The following is a 20,338-nucleotide window of genomic DNA, read 5'->3' as shown; positions in this document are numbered from 1 at the left end:
CACTGAACTAAAGTGAACTGTTTTTGTTGGCAATATGAAACCCGAAGTGAGCATTAAACCAATTGAATGTTTCGCTAAAACAAAACAAAAGCAAGAAATCACGATAACCTCAGGAGACTTTGAAAACTCTGTATTATTTCACAAGAAAAAAACTTACCTGTTAGCAACATACAATGAGTTGCCAACCAATCTGCTTCCCTGATAGCCTTGGACAATTATTCGGCATGTTTCCACCTGGGATGGTTCCACTGTTCAGCATGGGTAGATAACCTCTGGCACTCTTTGGAGTCCGTGATTTCCCAAGCTGAGTAGAGCCTGCACTGCTAGTATGTTCTTCATCTCCCTCTTGAAGACCAAAGCTGCCTCTGTGACGTGCACCTACACAGAGCAGATGTTCCAGTGGCTTTACATAAACAAGAAATTCCTCCAAATCAAGACTTGTTCCCACCAGTGCAGTTAATTAATCTGTCAGTTAATCACTGAATGTTTATTGAAGAGCAGGCACTATTCCAAGCAGTAAACAAACAGACAGAGACAGAGACAGAGACAGAAACAGAGACAGAGACAGAGACGAGACTTGCCTTCAAGGTGCTCACACAATTCAAGGAGTATGATTGTACTGGTTGATGATAAACATACAAATTACAAGAAATATCCAAGGTAATAGAAAAAGGATTTCCTGACTAAAGGAAATAACAGGTCTTTGCTTTATTGAGTGTCTGGCTCCGGGCCAGAGAAAGCACTAGTTGTAAGGATTATTATTGTAAAGAATTTGTTGTAATTAGGTAAACCAAGTACTATTAACTCTGAGCTACAGGGATATGGAAATAGAGAGCCTTCTTTGAAATGGCATTGGCAGCTATGGGATTTTGCCTGTGGGCTGCAATGGGATTTAACATAGAACTGTATTATTTGGCACAAAAGGAATTTTCCTCTTTCCCCTGTTTGTCTCCAAGGAGCAGTATTGGTTATTTAATATATGTAATGAAGTAAAACTTGACTAGTTGAAAGAAAATTAGTGCGCATTTGTTTTTCTGTGTCAGCCTATGTTTTTCTGTGTCAGCCTGACCGAAGTAACCCATTAGTGTTCAATCCCATCAAAGAACCAGATCTGTACCATGAGTGAGAACTTGGTACAGAGTCAGGAGACAGAGCTGGGTGTTTATTGTCAAGTCTCTCTACTTCTTTCTTGAATCATCTGCACAGTTTTTGATTTATCTGTGTGCCAACTATACTACTACTTACATAACATTTTTCTTTAAGTCAACTCACATTTTTACTTAAAAAGCAAATGTGATGTCACCATGAATGGAAAACCAATATCATTGCCATAAATGGAACCCAATCATAAAAATCAACACAGTAATGAAGCAATACCACCATATGCTAGCTAGGTGGTATTGCCTGCTGAAGGATCTGATTCTTGAGGTCTCCTTCTTTGTTAAAAAGAGAAATCGGCAACTGTTAGAGGAGGTTTGAGAGACATCCCAGCATAAGACTGAGATCTTTCCTGATGTGGTTAGAAGAAGTGCCTGAGACCCGAAGAGGGAATTACCTCTCTCCCTCTGATTCAATGTTGTTATCACGTCCATGGATAAGCTTAAGTAACATCCTGTTCTGTCAGTGGAAGGCTCCCTGCACTTCGGGAAACATTGGACGAATGGCCTTGAGAGCGCCTTCCTGCGTTTCAATGGCACAGCACTGAGCCCGAGACACACCCTCTAGTCAGAGACAGGGAGGACAGGTGCCATTTGAGGCCCACCAAAGGTAAGCCAGTGCTTCCACTTGTCCCAGCCCTTGCTAAAATGCCACATCCCGTTTTCTGACCTCTACTTGGAGAAGGCAGGAGAACTTTCTCTAACAGCACAGAAAGAAAAAGGAAGACAGCAAAAGGTAAGATCAGTTACCTAGCTAGGGCTGAGCTCAAGTGACACCTGACATTAGGGTATTTGAAACATAGCTTGTAGAGGCGATATGATAAATCTTAATGGCATATTTCACTTTTCATGTTTGGAACTCTATAAACAGTGCTTCCAGTCACCTTGTGTACCAGTTTATCCCCTGACAGAATTATTTATTGTCATTTAGACACGCCTTGAGTTCCATACTTAGCCTCAAACACACAAAACCCTTATCATAGGGACTGAACTCCCCCAGGATTTGCCAGTTTGTGAAGGAGAGAAGCACTGACCAGGCAGGACATTCTTAATGAATCAGGGGAGGAAAGTCAGGACATCCCCTGAGGTAGAGTTATAGGCTCCCGATCTATGTTTTTGTTGAATGCCTTGTCAGTCTTTCTAAGTAGTCTCCCTTTTTACTTTGCTCAAGCAAGGAATTAGTCATAGTTTAAGATAAAAAAATTAATGTGCTTTTAAATTTGTTTTCATTGTTTATGAAAGACTATTTACTTCCGGGCGTTCAAATGTTGTTTGCCTAAATCATTACATTAAATAACATAGAATTTCTATGATTTCAGAAAGAGAGCTCCCTCTTGTGGCCAGAGTAGTTTTTGCAGCAAATTCTACAGAAGCTGAGTCAGATGCTCGAGCTGGGCAAGATTTTACAGAGGAGGTAACTGACACCCAGTGAGGACAAGCAGCTTTCAGGGCTTGCATCTGGCTGGCGACTAAGCCCGACCCAGTATCCAGGTCTCCTGTCTCCCAGTCAAGGGCTTTTTCTCTATATTTTAAAAGTTTAATTATACTCTGGTGTGATGTCTTTTCTCAAGGTTCCACTTCTGCCTCTAAACAGATCTGGTAGAGATGCCATCTGGGTCTGGGCAGGCAACATTCTCCCCCATGCAAAAGCTGCTTCTTGGTAGGTGTTCTCTATGAGGCAATAAACTATTTCTCAGAGCTGGGCTATAAGTTCTATTTCTTATACCTGACAGCAGTTTGACCTATAAGACAAGGACTCCCTGCGTCTTTATGGGAACAGCCATCCCCTATCACCACCTACCTGGATGCTGCTTCTTGTCTAATTGTCTTTCATCGGTTTTTTACTTGTTGTGGCAATAGGTAGGGCCAAACACAGCACCAAACTTGGGGGAGGGGGGGTAACAGAAGGACTCATCCACAAACTGCCTTCTTATAAGGGTTAAAATTTGTAACTACTAGAAATATGATGGAACTCTCTTGAACTTTGTTACTCAAAATGTGTTCTGTAAACCAGTAGCATCAAGATCATCTGGATGTCTCCCAGAAATACAGGATTAGCCCAGCTGGTGCGGCTCAGTGGTTGAGTACTGACCCACGAACCAGGAGATCATGGTTGATTCCTGGTCAGGGCACATGCCTGGGTTGCAGGCTCAGTCCTCAGTGGGAGGGTGTGCAGGAGGCAGCCGATCAATGACTCTCTCTTATCATTGAGGTTTCTCTCTCTTTCTCCCTCTCCCTTTTTTTCTTTGAAATCAATAAAAAGAGAGAGAGAGAGAGAGAGAGAGAAATAAATAAATAAATACAGGATCATATTGTTAAAAGGCACATTCTGATTTAGTAGACCTATGGGCCAAAATGCTGCATGTCTCACAAGCTCTCAGGAGCTGTCAATGTTGCTGGTTTCCTAAGACACACATTGACCAGCAAGAGTAAATTAAGTCACTTACCCAATTTGTAAAACACAAATCACAGTCCTGTTTGTTCTGTAACTGGGCACGACTTGAAACTTGCTTATCAAAGGAAAGAAAATTACAAACTCTTGGGTCTCATAGGCTTCTGAAGAGAGCCACCGCTGACACAGCCTAATAAATTCTGTTCCACTCAGTGTAGATTTCAGTCACCTGGGAGTAGAGAGAAAGGCATTAATTCTCGGATCCCCAAAGACACTTCTTATCCTGCCCATGCATCTTACCTCTAAGTCTATCATATAACCTCAAGTCTACAAGCCAGAGGTTTATCTTAGGATAAGATTGAGGTTCAGCAGATTTACACACTCAGCCTCTGCTCTCTGTGAATAACTCATTAGGTTTCCGTGAACTAAATGATCTGTTCCTAGCAGCCCTTCCCGGTAGAAGCATACATCAGGTTGCCTGCTCTGGCCGTGCAGCAAACAGACAGCAGGAAGTGAGGGTGTTTGGGGGAAAATTAAGCAGCACCAGAAAGCTTAATGGTCCAAAAAACACCCAGCTATTCCCGCAATGATTCTGGTGACATCTGAGAAAAATAACATTCATTTGTTCGCATTACTTTCCTTTGACTGATTTGGAGCATAGAGATAAATGTTTCTCACCCTTATAATATTTTGGATACATTAATTAGGGATCATAGCCTTGAGTTTTGGTCTATGATGACCAGCAGAAAGGATGAGATTTTTGGAAAAGCAGCTCTAGTCTATTTCTGAATTGATTTTATAAATAATACCCTTAGCAAAGCCAACACGGAGACTTCTTGTCCCCTTGAGAGATGCAGCTAAGTGAGCACCAAGGCTGAGCAGCATCCCAGTGAAGTCTCCATGACTGTCTTGGTCAGGTGCCCTTGGGAACAGCCTCTGAAATGGAGATTTCCAGGGAGCTGGTTCACTATGGAGCACTATACAGAACCACGCCCGTGGGGGAGTTAGGAAGGACTGGGAAGCAGGGGCCCTTCTGAGAAGGACTGGTTAGAGAAATAATTGACCTGCAGCGCAGTCACATGAGAGACTCAGGTGATCCCACAGGGAGCTCTGAAACAGGGGTGGGCTTTCACAGATGTCACAGATTGAAGCTAGGGGACTCTGCACTTTTACCTGTGCAGTCATTGGATAGGGACTGTCCCTGGGGAGGGGTGCAACCTTGGATGAGGAGCTTCCTTGGATTGGGACCATTTCCAGGCAGGAATCAGGTGTGAAGGGAGCCTACAGTAACCAACGGTCTTGGAAAGGACACTCAGGGAATGAGAGCCCTGGTCCTGAAAGGAGGGAGAGGAAATATATGAGCAGCACACCCCAGCATCCACTTCCGTGGCCAGTTACAAAATTTCATCTTCTCAGTCCTCAATACTGTTGATGTCTTGAGGCAGCTGTCTTTCAGCTTTTGGGATATTTGTCCAACAAATAGAACTAAAAAATAGAACTATCCAGGGCAACTTTTAAAAAATGTAGCCAATTCCTACTTTGTGATTGCTCCAATTTTAATGTGCTGCCAAGGCCGAGTCCTCTAGGTCTACCAGATCAGAGAGTAACTCTTAAACCTGAAGGACACTCGTGTCCCTTAACATGTACGTGCAGGGTCTCAGGATTACATGTGGCTGGCGTGGGGCAAGGCTGAGAGCTGAGAATTCCAGCCACCGCTGCTCCAAAGGGATTAATTAGAGATGTCTAAGGTGTTTAGGGGACTGAAAGGGCCAACGTAAACACATGCACTAGCACCTCGGCCCTGCTGCCATCTCCTAGGACTTTACAGATGAGTTTTACTGGCTAGATTTTAAACGTTTGAAGCTTATAGCTTGTTTCTTTTCCTTTCTGTAGCTCATAGTTTGTTTCTCTTTCTTCTTATTTTTGGTTCAATGTCTGCCTTTGGGTCCTCGTATAAAGGAGACTTTTATCCACCTAGCTCTTGTAATCCCACCAGTTTTGGCTGACGTACAGCGGTAGCTAGCCTTTCATAGCAGAACAAACTATGCATGGAGCCTCGTTCAAATCATATTCCCCCAAACATAACAGTCAAGTGCTGTAAAAATAAAACTCCATCAATGCAGGTCCTGCTCTCAGATACCGGCTTTCCAAAGTCAGTGTTCCCAGGATGTGCTTTTCTGTGATGTGTCTTGTGGTTGTGTGTGTATGTATACTTATTTTGTATTGTGAAAATATTCAAATCTACAAATAGAAATTTTCAAATAAAAATGTAGAAAAAATAGTGTGTTTGAGTCCCTTATTCATCACCTAGCTTAACCAGTTATCAATATGTGGCCCTTTTTTCCATCAATACCGACAATTTCTGCCACCCCCCCTTCCCCTCCCCCCCCAAAACCCCTGGATTCTTTTGAGGCAGATCCAAGGTATATCATTCCATTCACAAATACTTCAGAAGACACATGCTTTTTCATCTTTGTTAACATCACTAATTCATCAGCCCATCTCCTGAAATTGATGTGAGCCTTCAGTCTATGTCAGAAATGGAAGACTACAGGATTGCTCATTCAACAGACAGCTATTGGGCACCTGACATGAGCTTGTTACTTGGGATAGAAAGTAGAATTGGACATGGTATTTGTCTTCAGGAGTTTTAAGTTCAGTGTGTGTGTAGCTGGAGAGGGAGGCAGGAAAAGAAAAGCGTAGAGTCGGCTACGTGCAGTTTGTGACTGTTAAGGGCAAGGGAGAACAAGGCTTTCGGGAAAGCTTTTTGTCAAAACTGATTGAATTTTAAAGATTTATCACCAAATGATGACTGGGAGGTTGAAGGAAGTTCTAGGTAGTGGGAAGAACCCTATGAAACTCCTAATTCTGCAACGTGTTAGTGCCCCTGTGCCCATCTGTTGAAATTGCTCTATCCAATCAGCTTTCCTAAGGAGGGCATTTAGCATCGCTCTGACACTTGACCCCCAACAACCACTCTTGTTCTAAGCAGAACCTCCAAAATGAGAGGTCTACTTCTCTCTGACCTCTTTGACATGCTGCACTGGCATCTATGTCTCAGATCCTGCTGGCCCACCTAGAAGAATTCTCTGTGGATACTGTGTGGAAGGGGATAGATGTGGATCTGGGCAAATGAGAAGGCATGTCCTACGCAGGGTGACTCAGTGCCATCACCTCTGCATAAGATAACCCCATGGGTCACTTGGACTTAGTGTCTGTAGTGTAACATGAAAAGGCAGATGAATGACAGCTGATATGCCAACAAAATCAATTAAATAGAATCTCTGAATCTTGAATTGTTCTTTTCTCACACATGTGCCAATGAAAAAATTGTTAAAATGTTTACAGGGAGAAACTGGAAGACCGCTTGACAGTCTATATTCAGAGGCCTTCTGGTATAGGTACAATATTTCATAGACTATTTATGATATTAATAGAAATAACATTTACTGCTAACTTCTATTAAGAAATTACTATGCAAAGTAACATGCTAAATCTCTTTTCATAAATTATTTTATTTAATCTTCACAATAGACTTATGAAGTAGATGCTAGAATTATACCCATTTTACAGATAAAGATACAGACAGAAAATGTTTACGGAGTTTAGGCAAGATCATCCAAGCAGTAAATCTGGTGTGTGAACACAGTGTGATTTCAGAGTCCACACCATGCAATGCACCTTCATCACAGATTTTTTGACATTTCATCATTTCCATGTCGTTCCAGGCTGTGCCATGGGTCATTTTGAGACCGGGAAGCTTGCTCTGGGAAAATCATTTGACCCTGATAGCTCATGACCAATAAGATGTGCCTCTATATAGATGTCAGTACAGTACTATCTGTAATAACCACTCCCCCAAATTGGAAACTGCTTATATTTTCCACAATACAGTAATGCTTATGTGTGTGTGTGTGTATATTACATCCATATGATAGACTCTTTGCAGCCATGAAAAGACATACTTAAAAAATAAATGGAGAAATAGAATATGTTCAAAATATGTAAGTGAAAATAACTAAAATATTAAATTAGGATAAAAGACTACATATGTATCTATACATGTATGTGTATGTATAGATGTATACGTAATACATATATGTTCATATAATTTGCCTAATGAGCGCGCACACACACACACATACACACACACATACACATGCAGGTTCCCCCCACATCTGAAAATAGTGTTTTTATGAAAGTTTGAGTTACACGACTTTGCTTCTATGAAAGACCTACATTAGTACGGTAATGTCAAAGCAAAAATTTTCAGATTTCTTTTGATTAGCAAAAATAGGCACTAATGTAGGTCTTTCATAAAAAAATTATCTATAGCTATATGTCTATATTTATATCTATATTTATATTTACATCTACATCTATATACAGAGAGACAGAGAAATACAGTGATTAGGTTAGGCATGTTTGGGGGAGGGTGTGGACTATTTTTACTTATTTTACTGTTCTCTACAATAAGTTTATACTGATCCAATCAGAAAAGGACTTTTTATGTGTAAGTATATTTATCTCTACCATTGACGTAATTAAAGTTTTGGCTGAAGAATGCTTTCTAACTGTGAGAGAATCATGCACTTTTACAAATTGGATTTCTGTTCCAATGCTACTGCTATTCTGTTTTATTTTTAATTTGAGATGAAGATTCAAATAAAGCTCTCTATTGAGATGCTGTGATAAGCACTCCTAGTCACGTCTTTTTCTTGACCCATTTTTCTAAATGCTTTTAAAAGAAAATGATGGTACACTTTCACATACAGCGCCTTTCTCCAAGCTCCTGAGGGCCTGTCCTTCCCTGATATTTATCTGACACAGTGAGAACAATGGTCATGGAGTCCACATTTGCAGCAGGACACACGGATATAAAAGATGATTAGATGTATTTTGTGTTAAATAACTTGCCGGGGTGCGGTGTTACAATTTCCTTCCATTTTGTAGGGATTCATCCTTCATGCATACTGCATCCTCGAAACTGTATTTTCTTTAAATAATTCAATGAAGAAATTAAATAATTAAAGCTGCAGACAAGAAGTATTAGGACTTTAAGCAGAAAAGTAGGAAGAGTAAAAGGAAAGAAATTAACATTTTTAGAGAAAATACTTGAGACTTTTAATGTATATGCTGTTTAAAGAGAAAAACAACTTGAATGAGACCCAAAGGGATAGGGAAAATGGTCATTCTGTGTTAGAGAGGAAATTGGTGATTTTTGTTGATTGTCTCATTTGAGTAAGGCCTCTAGTATTATTGATTAGATTGCAGACTTTCAAGTAAATTTTAAATTACTTTATAGACCTATCAAGCACACGTCAGGATGCTTGAACTCATTGGAAACATGTCTCTGTTCTCTGGTTTCTGTGGAAGCAAAAGCTGCCCTATGGGGAAACTTTGGCCAACTGGCAAGGTTAATGTAGTCCATTTTCCTACCCAAGCCTGTTTTTCTCCACATGTTGACAACTGGGAGATTATTTTGAATGGATTTTAAATAGCTTAGAGAACAGAGCACTTTTCCCTAATCCAATCAAGATCCCAGACCCCGTATTTTGCTCAGAAATTGACTTCTAAGCTTAAGGGAAGACACAAAGTCATAAAGATTCATATTGGTTGAAGAGGCATTAATTGTTATTTTTCAACCTCAGGAGTTGAAGAACTTTGGTAAAAGGCATTGTAGACGAAAAAGGGGTCACATACTAAACCTGACAAGCTCAGGGGAGGCCTGCATGGTGGGCCCTACAAACTCAGAGACCAAAAGGTAACAACATAAGATGGTCTAAACATAAAATTTTCTAACTAAAAGTGAGTCATGTTGGGCAGACCGGTCCTAGGCCTGTAGCTTCCTTGACAAAGGTCAGCCTTGACCATAAGTGAGTCTGTCTATTGTCTTTTTGCATCTCAGATAACATAATTCTGAAATGTCCGAGTAATCTTTTTCCAGACCCCTTAGGGCATTCCCATCTCAACAGAGCAGGAGACCACAGCACCCCCACTGTTACCTTGTTCCCAGAATACCATCTCTAGATGCTGTAAATGTTCATTATTAATTATCCTGTACCCGCCAGTGTAAAAGAAGTAGTGTTTCTCTATTGTACTCTTTATCCGATCCCAGATATTTTCCCACTTTGCTTTCTCCTGCCCACTTAATCTTCCACCAATGAATTTCATGTAACCCTCCTTATGTCTCCTTTTATTCTGATGTATAAAATAATCTGCAAAACTGCCGTTCTCCAGAGCTTTTCTCAATCTGTTGAGATTTTGCTTCCTGGCCATTGTAGTCAGTTTGGCTCAAATAAACTCATAAAAATTCTTCACAGGTTTTGATGTTTCTTACATCGACTGTATAAAAAAATTCCTAAAATCTTAAGATTCCTAATAAATGGCACTGAGAAGTGTACCAAATATTAGAATCATATGGTATCTTCATACTCTACTCAAACCCAACCCCCAACCTACCTTTTAAAATTGATCTCCAACATTATTTTCTCCATGAACTTGCTTAGACCACGCCAGCAACTTCTTCAGCCCCTTCACCATCACGCTGAGTGTCAGCACTTAGCATTGACAATGAGACCAACTGAATAATAATGCAATGGTTCATGGGTTTTACAGGTGGCTTAAAGCTCTATAAAAGTGGGCCTTCGATATTAGTCATTGATCAGAGCACCTAACCCAGCGTTCAGAAAACAAAATTCAACTGAATACATTTTAAAGATCATATTGGCTTTATTTAGAGATTCATGAGTTGGGCAGCATCCAATCTAAGAGACAGAAAGGAGCTTAGAGGAACTATATAGAATGAAGGCATTTTATAAGCAGAAGGGAGCAGGAAGAAGGAAGTTATACTAAACAAAATAGCATATTGGTTATTGCATGTTTACTTTTCCTATAAGGGATGGCAGGGGGTTGGTTATCAGGCAGATTACCTAGTTAATGCTGACCAGGCAATTCCTGATTGGCTCGTTTATAATTCCATTTATGAAACAACCAAAATTGTAATTAAGTCTCAGTTTGTTGACGTGGGACTTAGCATGAGTGACCTCATTTAAAGCCTGTTTTCTTGTCTTCAACACCAGTGTTGACTGAGTGAATGGCTGGCTGACTGGCTGGTGGAAGGATGGAAGGATGGGTGGATGGGTGGATGGGTGGATGGATGCAGCAATATAGGTAGTTAGTGCAATAGATTTGGGGAATGTTGTCAGAGTTGAGGTAAAAGCTGATCATTCATAATGTTTACTGGCCCACTTCACTTGTTTAAATTATGTGCCTGGTTTCTCTAGAGTTTAAGGCTGCAAATTATTTTCTAATTTTTGGAGCATGAGAGACCAAAAGGATGTTAATTCATCCTAAGGAAAAAAATATCTAAAATACACAGTCTTTATTCATGAAGAATAGTCTCTGCAGTATTATTTACAACAATAAAAAATTGGAAACAATTTAAGTGTCTTACAATAGAGTTTAGTAAATTATGATACATCAACCCAATGGAATATGGTCATTAAAATGATAATTACAAAGCCCATGGAGACATATTTATGGTACATATTGTGTGAAAAATGCAGAATATAAAAGTGTGTATGTGTTAGGTTTATAACTTAATAAAGATATGGTTGTTTTCAGACCAACACTAGGAGAGAGCATGTAAATATAAAAATAGCTCTGTTTCAGCAATGAAAGTATTACTCTTTCTCCTTTTTTCAAACTGTCCGAAATAATCTTCTTTATGAAGATCAGGGTGATGAATACATGTGCTGAATAAACAAACTGGTGGGAAATTTGGAAAAAGGGAGATATGGAAAGAAAAATGGGTATAATGTGGGGTGAAGAAAATAAATTTGCCATAAAGGGAAGAAGGAGATTCAGTTCATGCCACCTCACCCATGATGAATTTTACTTGTGGCATCTGTCACCTGATCTTTTTCTGTAGTTCCCAGAGTTCTAATGATAATTATGTGTGTTGGATGTGTGTGGTAAGAGAACACAGTTTTTAAAATAGCTTTGTTGAGGTATCATTGATATAAGGAGAGAGTCCAATTCTTAAAATGCAACTTTGGCTGTCAAGTAAAAAGTACCCAGATCACTGAACCCAGTTATAAAATAACCATGTTACTGGGAACCTTGAGACAATCCTATATAAGCTTGTTCATCATAATAAATTCCAACAAGATTTCACAATTTCTTCTCATAAAACTAGTGGAATTTCATCATAATGAGCACATTGCAATGAATCACATCTGCAGTTTCTAGGATATGGATAACTAGCACGTGAAAAGAAAACCTGAATTCAGTCAGGAAAAGAGAAAAGCATTTTAGACACAATGAACCATACTTCTGCTTTCTTCCTAGACATTTTTGGGTGGACACCTGGGGACAGAGCTGAGGCATGACTGGGCTCTAAGGGGAAGAGAGATGAGGGCGGAGGTGCAAGGAAACTGCTACTTGAAGACAGACTCGGGGAGTCCGTAGCTTTGCCTTCTCCAGTCTCTCTTCCTTCACTAACAACACAAGAGTTTTCTACAGTGAGTGACCAGCAAATGCACAAAAAGACAGGACACAAGTATATATTTTAGGGGGCTTATCTTTGTAGCAACTTTGCTGTAACTCTGGGATGGCGGAATTAGCACAAAAACAGAATTCAGAAAAGCTAAGCTCCGGCCCAAGCCCTGTCACTCACTGAACTGTGTGCAGCTGGGGAAATCAGGTCAGCGCCCACTGAGCACACGTGTAAAGGGACTGCGGCGGCTGTGACAGTGTGAAAATAATGACGATGTCCCACGTATTTGGCATGTTTCTGTGAGGGGTAAATATGACAATAACCTGAAAGAACTTTGAAATGTCTGCGTAAATGCTGTATCAGTGCTCTGTCCACAATAGTCACCAAGATTGCTCTGGGTCATCATTTATTTAATCAATGTGACGGGCGGGAGGTGGTGGTGGTGGTTCCTTTCCCCCTTACTATATAGATTCACCATTTTCCTCTTTTCTTTTGGTCCAGATATTTTTAAGGAATTTTACTTTGAATTTATAGAAAGAAAAAGCCTGTTACTGCCTAGACTCCATTCTGCAGAGTTTATCAGTAAACATACAGAGACCATGACTAACAGGAGAAATCGCAGCATTCCAGGCCCAGTGCAAGAAAAGGGGCCACTGGATAATAGAATATTGATTAGATAACTTGTTTCAGAGTCATTCGTTTCTGCACATAACTGGACCACTTCTGTGACCTCACATCTTCCAAATCATGAGATTCCATCTGCTAAACCCAGAGCTCCCCACCCCTAGCCACACATACACAGTTGGGTAGAAAACATGTTTTCCAAACTGTCCAGGGTGTTAAATGCAAAATCAGTTCCCTGTGGAGTCAGTTCTTTTATCTAGTCAATAGGGAGGCTTTGAATATTTCACTGATCTATTGGTGGTAAGTTTTAACTTTTCCTGTCCACCCTGCATCTAGCACCCAGCTTCCTTGAGCCTAGAATTCTTAACTTCCACCATCCTTAAGGTTTTTTGTTGTTTTTTTCCTAATAATGCTCAGCCCACTTTTATAGAATGTCACTAAGTTTTACATTGCCGACATTTTCTTCAAAATTCTTTTCATTTTTCACTTCACTGCCAAAATGTCAACATGCAAATATTCCATGAATTTGCCAGCTTGTTTCTGTATGGACACATACAAAATAATGTATGACAAAGACTAGAATAAGAAATGATTAATGACACTGAATATATGGCTGGTTCTTTCTGCACAGGATTCCATCTACGCTTACCTTTCCCAGTTCAATATGTTACCAGATCTCAAAACAATGCCCTAATTATTTTTTAAATAAATAAACAGCAGTACTAGAGAAGGATATTTTCCTCATCGAACTCTAGAATTATGATACACAGTATTTTCCTAAAATTTCATCTCTTCTTCACTCACAGAAGACAATATTTAGCATTTATACTGTGAATTTATATTATAGCTGTATTTAGCATGTCTGTGAAACAGTTTTTCACTGTTCATATTTGGAGAAAATTGAAAAGAGGAGCTGCCTCAGGGTCTCCAGTGATTTAGTGGACACTTAGTTCTTGATATTCTTGATATTCCAGGGGCACTCAGAGGACTTAAAAGGGTACACTTGCCAGGGTTTGAATCAGAGTCTGTTTTTTCTTTTTGTGGTGTCTGGTTTTGAGCTGTCATAGGGAACTTTTAAACACAGAGCCAGGGAAATATTACACTTTTAAAAATTAAAAAGCCCTGAAAAGCTTCCTGTTGAATTGTATTCCACTGCCTTTAGGAAAATAAAATTGTGTCAGTGAATTTTTTGTAAGTATGGGGTAGCCTTTTTGAAAATAGAACTTTGTTCCCATTCTATATACATAATAGGAGAGAATAGAAGAGGCTCATTGGCATAAGTTTAAACAGAACTTCTCTTTCAGGAAGTTTGGCTCTGGAGTATCTCACTAATAAATACCTTTACCATGCCTCTGAAGGTTAAGGGAAACAAAAGATGTCCTTTTCTTCACAGATTACTAAGATATGGAGTGGGGGTAGGGAAGGTGGGTAGGGAGGTGCTGGAACAATAGCTACACAATGGTTGTGTAATAAGTACATCCTGACTACACTATGAAAAGAATGAAGTTATGTCATCCACAGTGAGTGATGAGCGGTCTAGATACAGTTTCTGGAAATGACAGAATGTAATAAGCCTAAAGGAAATACTTATACAAGGTATTTGAAAAATCATTATCTTGCTTTAGATAAACAAGTCAAAGTCCTACTGAATATGTTTTGAATTACAATGTTATCATTTGGCATCAATGAGTTAGAGCTACTGCTTGGACTCAAAAAATGTTCCAGTTCCTAGGGTCCGTTTAACTTGGTCTTCCTAAGCCAGATCAAGTTGTTGAGTCAGCAGTTATCCAACCCCTGATTCTCTGAGAGATTTCAGAATAAAGGAGCCAATAAAAAGTTTTGGAGAAAAGGGTCTAGAGGCACTACAAAAAGAGCAGGTCTTGACTCTTAGGGCTGGGCTGCTGCCATTGACACAGGATTTATTCTTTTGGTGGGTGAAGCTCCAAGACTCAAGGCTACTGCTTTTATTTTCCCCACCCTTTCCTTACCTGCTTTCCCCTGAATTAGAGTCTGAGGTAAGAAGGGGGACATCACATCCATCTATCAGATCTATCTTAAGGGGATATTACTCTGGGACCAGGGGCAGAAACTAAAAAGTAACACATTTGGTGTCACTTCCCTCATAAACATCTGAAAGAAGTCACCTGCAGTTTTAACACTTTGCTTCCAACTGGAAAGCTTTCTGGGAACCATTTTGTAAGAGTTCATTGTTTACAGAAGAGGAGCAACTATGCTAATCTAAGTCAACTTTAAACTGGCCGAAGACAAAGATGCAGGATTTTAGTCACCTGTAGGTGTCCCATTATAGAAATACTATGCAATAAGTGTACAGTCAAGCCCTGAATTAACTCATGTCCTGGGCTCATATACGTCATGAGTCATATTTTTAACCGGAGGTGGTTAAATATCCAAGAAATCTGAAATGTTAAGTCAAGTTTCCATTGCCTTGATTGAATTTATTTTATTAAACCAGGTATGCAGATTAGATTAATGTTAATTCTAGGTTCGTAGTGTAGTGTCATCTGCGGTCAATGCAGCCCTTCCTTTGTTCTATTTATATTAGGCATCCTTGCATTAACTTGATTTTCCATGGTAAGATTACTGTCCTCCAAATTAGTTTCCTATTGGCCTCAGTTTTCTTCTCTATTAAAGGAGCTAGATTCGGTGACGTCGAAGGTCTCTTTCAGCTCTGATGCTCTGTGACAGATTAAGACCTGAAATGTCTTTAGATCAGTGCCTGGCATATAACTAACTTTATTATCATTATTAAATTTGATAAATTTTCACTGCCGATTCTGAACTTGATATACTGGAAAACTGATTGCACTTCCCATAAATGTGGCGATTCTTCTACTGGGCAGTAAAATTTCTAGGGGACTTTTTCCCCATTGGTCAGCTCCAGACTCCATTATCAATTTATCATTGAGTCACAGAATCTCAGGTTAGAAGAGATCTTAAAGGTCCATTTCCAGCAAAGGTTGTAGCAGAGGAAGAAAGGAGACAAGCTCTTCCCAGAATCACTCCCATTTGCAGAGTTTCAAGGTGAGTCTTAGGGAGTTCCTGTTCATTTCTCCTACTAAACTGCCTGGATTGCCGTTCATTCTGTTTCACTGGAAGTTTCTGTTAGAGTTAGGAGGGCCCTTGGCAGAGAGGCTAAACGCGAGTGGGGCCTCATTATCAAGTAATATGTTGCTAAGTATAAGGCAGAGTAGAACTTAAAACTGCCTGGTTTCCTGCCATATGGCACGTTACAGAGGGAGAGTCCGGGGTCAAAGCCTGCAGGGCTACTTTTCACACAGAAAAAGGGAGCATTTGTGCAAGACTTGGACCAGCTTCTATTCCAGTGTCAGTGATAGTTTTGCACTAACCGTTACTACTCTATCAGTTCCTTGTGCCTGTGGCTACTGAGACCTTGATAACAGGGCTGACGTCACAAAAGATGTTTTTTGCTGAAGCTATTGATCCTTACCTGGTGGCTTCTTTCTGGCCAAATGGTTCTAATCCAGGAAGCGAATGAGTTCATCAAGGCAGATCCCAAAGCAGGAGGCAGGATGCGCCTGTGCATCGGTGGGAGAGGAGCTGCTTTGGTGTTATTCAGGTGTAAGAATCAGACCTTTTGAGAACGAATACATAATTGAAGTGGAAGATAACTGTAGAAGCCGTGGACAATGAGATGAATAAATCTATTGATTTGACATATGAATAGGTTCCAAATCTTTTTTATTTTTTTATTTTTTTAACAGAGCTAGGTTTTTCCCTTCTAAATACATATGCATCCAAATGGAAGAATATCCCCTTTGAGTAAGCTAAGTGCTGGCCCAGGGATTGGTTTACAGAGTAGAAAAGTGGTTTGCCCATTCATTTCCTACCTCACTTTCCAATTCTCTCTCATGTTCAGTGCAGTGAAAGCTGTGTGTGTGTGCCAAGCAGGGCACGCTCACAGAAGGCAAGAGTATTAGTGGAAAGAAAAAAAGAAAGACACCATGGAGAAAAAATATCAGTGAGCAATTTCACCACTCTTAGGAAACAACCTCCAGGCCTTAGGAGACCCCGTGCCGTGCCGTGATTCTCTTCATCTTCTTCAGAAGTGGAAGCCCAGAGGCGACATGGCTTTCCAAGAGAAGCGTTTGGTGCTTGCCTTTGCAGTCCTAAACAATAATGGCCCACAGTCCCAGGGAAGCCTACAGGCTATCTTTCACATTTGACTCATAAGTACCTGGTGTAGCCCTCACGGTGCTGGTAGGCCCTCCCTCCTGTCTGACAGCAAAGGGCCACAATTCTGAAGGAAAGAAAGATGGACTGATGTATTTTGAGATTTGGATCCTGACTGAGCTCTTTCCATCCCATCTGAAACCCATCAGTTTCTAGGGGAATAATCCAATGTCCCTATGGATAGATGCAGGCAGCCTGGGTGGCAATGAACTGTGATCTAATAGATGGTAAACTTTCTGGGTTCTAGGTTTAGGTGGGAGGAAGAGATGAGTCCGAAGGGACTGGCCAGGAGTGAGACTGTGCCCAAATTCTAAAGTCCAAGCATAATGCTTATGCTTTTCCACCTATAACAACAACAATAAACCACATTATATGTATATATATATGTGTATATATATATATGTTTTTATTGATTTCAGAAAGAGGAAGGGAGAGGGGGAGAGAGAGAGAAACGTGGATCTGCTGCCTCCTGCAGGCACCCTACTGGGGATGGGGCTTGCAACCCAGCCTGTGTTCTGACCAGGAATCAACCTGAGACCTCCTGGTTCATGGAATGATGATTTAATCAACTGAGCCAGACCCGCCAGGGCAATAATAAATTATATTTACTCTAGTTATTCAGAGCTTCTGAATTCCACTAATCCTTTGTGCCTCCTCTCCTCTCCCCTCCTCCTCTTTCTCCAGTATCCAGCACAATTTCTGGCACCTTCTAGCTACTCAAAAAGATATGTTGACTCTGTCAAACAAATGAGTAAAATATGTTCCCTTCTGCAAATGATCTAGTTCTTCTGATCTTCCAGTTCATCAGTAACTGGCGGATAATGCTCTTTGGTGGTTTGTTCATTTCCAAGATTAAATAATATAGCATACCTTATACGATGTGTAAATGTCATAAAATAATTTTATGAGTTATGAATTTAACTGTATGCATTTAATGACCTTTACGTTTATGAATTGAGTTTGCAGATATGGTTCTGCTGAGGGGAAGAGGGGGTGGGTTGTGAAGCCCTAGGCAGATAAAAGAATCATTGCTCAAAGTTAGAGGTGTGAGGGTTAATTAATCTCAAATACATTTAACCAATGCTTAGGAAAAAAGACAATGGAGGTTTGGAAGAGGCCAGGGAATAAAAAGAGGGTGGAAGAGTTAGGGGTATAGTGAACACTTTTAAGGTCAATTGAATTATTGCATAAAGAATTCATCAATATTTTCACAAAAAATCATCCTGTGCCAAAAAAAAAAAAAAAAAGGCAGGGAGGTTGTTCAGCAGAAGCTGGTTAATCCCAGCGCCCTCCTGCCAGCTGCAGTCACAGTGCATGATGTGGGCTGTGCAGTCATATATTTCATCGGAACTTCCTCTGTGGTCCTTTTTCTATTGAAGTCTCTCACTGTTTCAGGTCCATGCTTGGAAAAGTTGGAAAACTTCCTTTGGTGAAAAAAAAAAAAGAAAAAGAAAAAGAAAAAAAAAAGCCCGCATCAGACTATATGGAACGAATGAATGAAGTGATTCCCTTGGCCCTCCGATTCCACCCACTTCCGTACCAAATATTCATAGAAACATCCTTCCTCAGTTCCGTGACTGTGATTTTACTCCCCCGTGGTGCCGTCTAGAACCCGATGCACAGATTTCGAAAGTCAGCAGGCAGCCGACTGGGCTGAGGCACCGGGCGAGGCTTCTGCAAGAGTCGATGCGCCCGGCGGTGCTGTGAGGTAGCTTCTCCCGGGAGCAGGGTGTGTAAAATACACAGATGCTGAAAAGCATGAAGAACTAACGAAGTGGAAATCTTAGGGTTATTTGTTGGCAATTGACACGCAAGTGACCTCCTTAAATACTGAGTTGCTTAAGGTTTCAGAGCGGGGATGAATGAATCTTCGGGTGCTTGGCTCGCACCGGCGTGTCAATCTCTAATCTTTCGGGAAATGATGATAAATTAATACAGACTTAGGAAGAAGGAAAGAGAAGGGGGTAAAACAAGGAGGAGAGCTCCCAGCCCTCTGGAAAATCTCGCTTTTACCGCCCCAGACCCTGGACTTTACGCCGAGAAAAAAAACCCGGCGGCGCTAGGACCTGGTTGGAGCCTGGCTGCGGCCGCGGCCGGGCGGGCGGGCGGGGGAGGGAGAGGAGGAGGGGGAGGTGGGGAGGAGGGGTGTTGGGGGGCGGGGGAGTCATTTATGCAGAGCGGGCGGCGCTGCCATTGCCGCTCACTCTGCCCGCGCGCTGTTGGGAGCGGGAGGGAGCGCAGGGAGCGAGCGAGCGCGCGGAGCCCGGGCCAGCAGAGGGGGCGCCCGCGCCGCCTGCACCGCTGCCTGCGCCGCGCTCAGGGGCCCCGAGAGGAGCGGGGGACGTCGGAGAGCCCGGGAGCGGAGCCCAGCGAGACCCAGCTGCGGGAGGGCGCCCGGCGGGCTCGGCAGCCTCCAGCGCGCGAGCGGGAGGGCCCCCGCCGACCGCCCCCCGGCGGGAGAGCGGCGAGCACCGGTCCCCGCAGCCCCAGGGATGGTCTAGGGGCCGGCGCGAGGCTCGCCGCTCCGCTGCCCGCCGGCGCTCGCCGCCCCCGCCCCCCGCCGATTTCCCAGGGCTGCGAGCCGGGGCGGCCCAGGCCGGAGAAGTTAGTTGTGCGCGCGCCGCTTGGTGCGCGGAGCTAGCGAGCGAGGGAGGCGGCGGAGCTCCGCGGCCATGGGCTGGGGGAGCCGCTGCTGCTGCCCGGGACGGCTGGACCTGCTGTGCGTGCTGGCGCTGCTCGGGGGCTGCCTGCTGCCCGTGTGCCGGACGCGCGTCTACACCAACCACTGGGCAGTCAAAATCGCCGGCGGCTTCCCGGAGGCCAACCGCATTGCCAGCAAGTACGGCTTCGTCAACATAGGACAGGTAACCACCGGCCCTGCAGCTGCCCCGGGACGGGGGGGACGGTTCCCCTCCGACGTCGCGCTTCTTGTCCCCTTCTCGTCAGGCCCCTTCCCCCTCTGCCAGATGTGCTCTTGCAGCCGTTCTAACTCTTGAGCGATGCTCTGTCTCCCCTCCTCTCTCGTTCTCTTACACACCCGTCTAGACACTCACTCCCCAAAGTTGCTGGGGCTTGCGTTTTGCTTACTAGTTTCTTGCAAGCCACGAGGGACAGGTAGGATCTCTGGAAAAATCACGAATGTGCACCCACCCCCATGGGGGTTTCAGACCCGACCGGACCTTTAACGTGGAAAGTCCGGGAGCACTAGTAGCCTGAGGTTTTGGGGGGCAGGGGGTACGCACGTCCCTGGTGCCGGCTCCTTGCGTTTTCTGAGAGTCGGAGTTAGAGGGAGGCGGGGAAGGGAAAGCCGTTCCTGCTCGGACCTGAGCGGAGCCCAGAATGAAGTTTCCTCTTTCTGAGCAGAAGAGATGCTGGGCGCGGGAGGCGCGGGAGGCGCGGGAGGCGCGGGCACTGGAGCTGGAAGAAAGGACCGAGGTGGAGGGAGAGAAAGGC

General features: G+C 42.6%; 1 protein-coding gene across 2 annotated transcripts in view; it reads left to right on the top strand.

The window, feature by feature from the left end:
* The first annotated feature begins 19,457 nt into the window (after window positions 1–19,457).
* PCSK5 (proprotein convertase subtilisin/kexin type 5) overlaps window positions 19,458–20,338 on the top strand; it is a 383,530-nt gene continuing 382,649 nt past the window's right edge. For both annotated transcript variants that reach the window (XM_081151682.1, XM_081151681.1), the window contains exon 1: window positions 19,458–19,749. In XM_081151682.1, the coding sequence (XP_081007808.1) occupies window positions 19,558–19,749 (192 nt within the window). In that variant the 5' untranslated portion in view covers window positions 19,458–19,557. The remainder of the gene's footprint in view (window positions 19,750–20,338) is intronic.

Source organism: Miniopterus schreibersii (genome assembly GCF_964146895.1).
Source record: "Miniopterus schreibersii genome assembly, chromosome: 11".
Taxonomy (NCBI): domain Eukaryota; kingdom Metazoa; phylum Chordata; class Mammalia; order Chiroptera; family Miniopteridae; genus Miniopterus; species Miniopterus schreibersii.
Note: the sequence above shows the minus strand (reverse complement) of the source record. Positions and strands in the feature narration are given on the sequence as shown.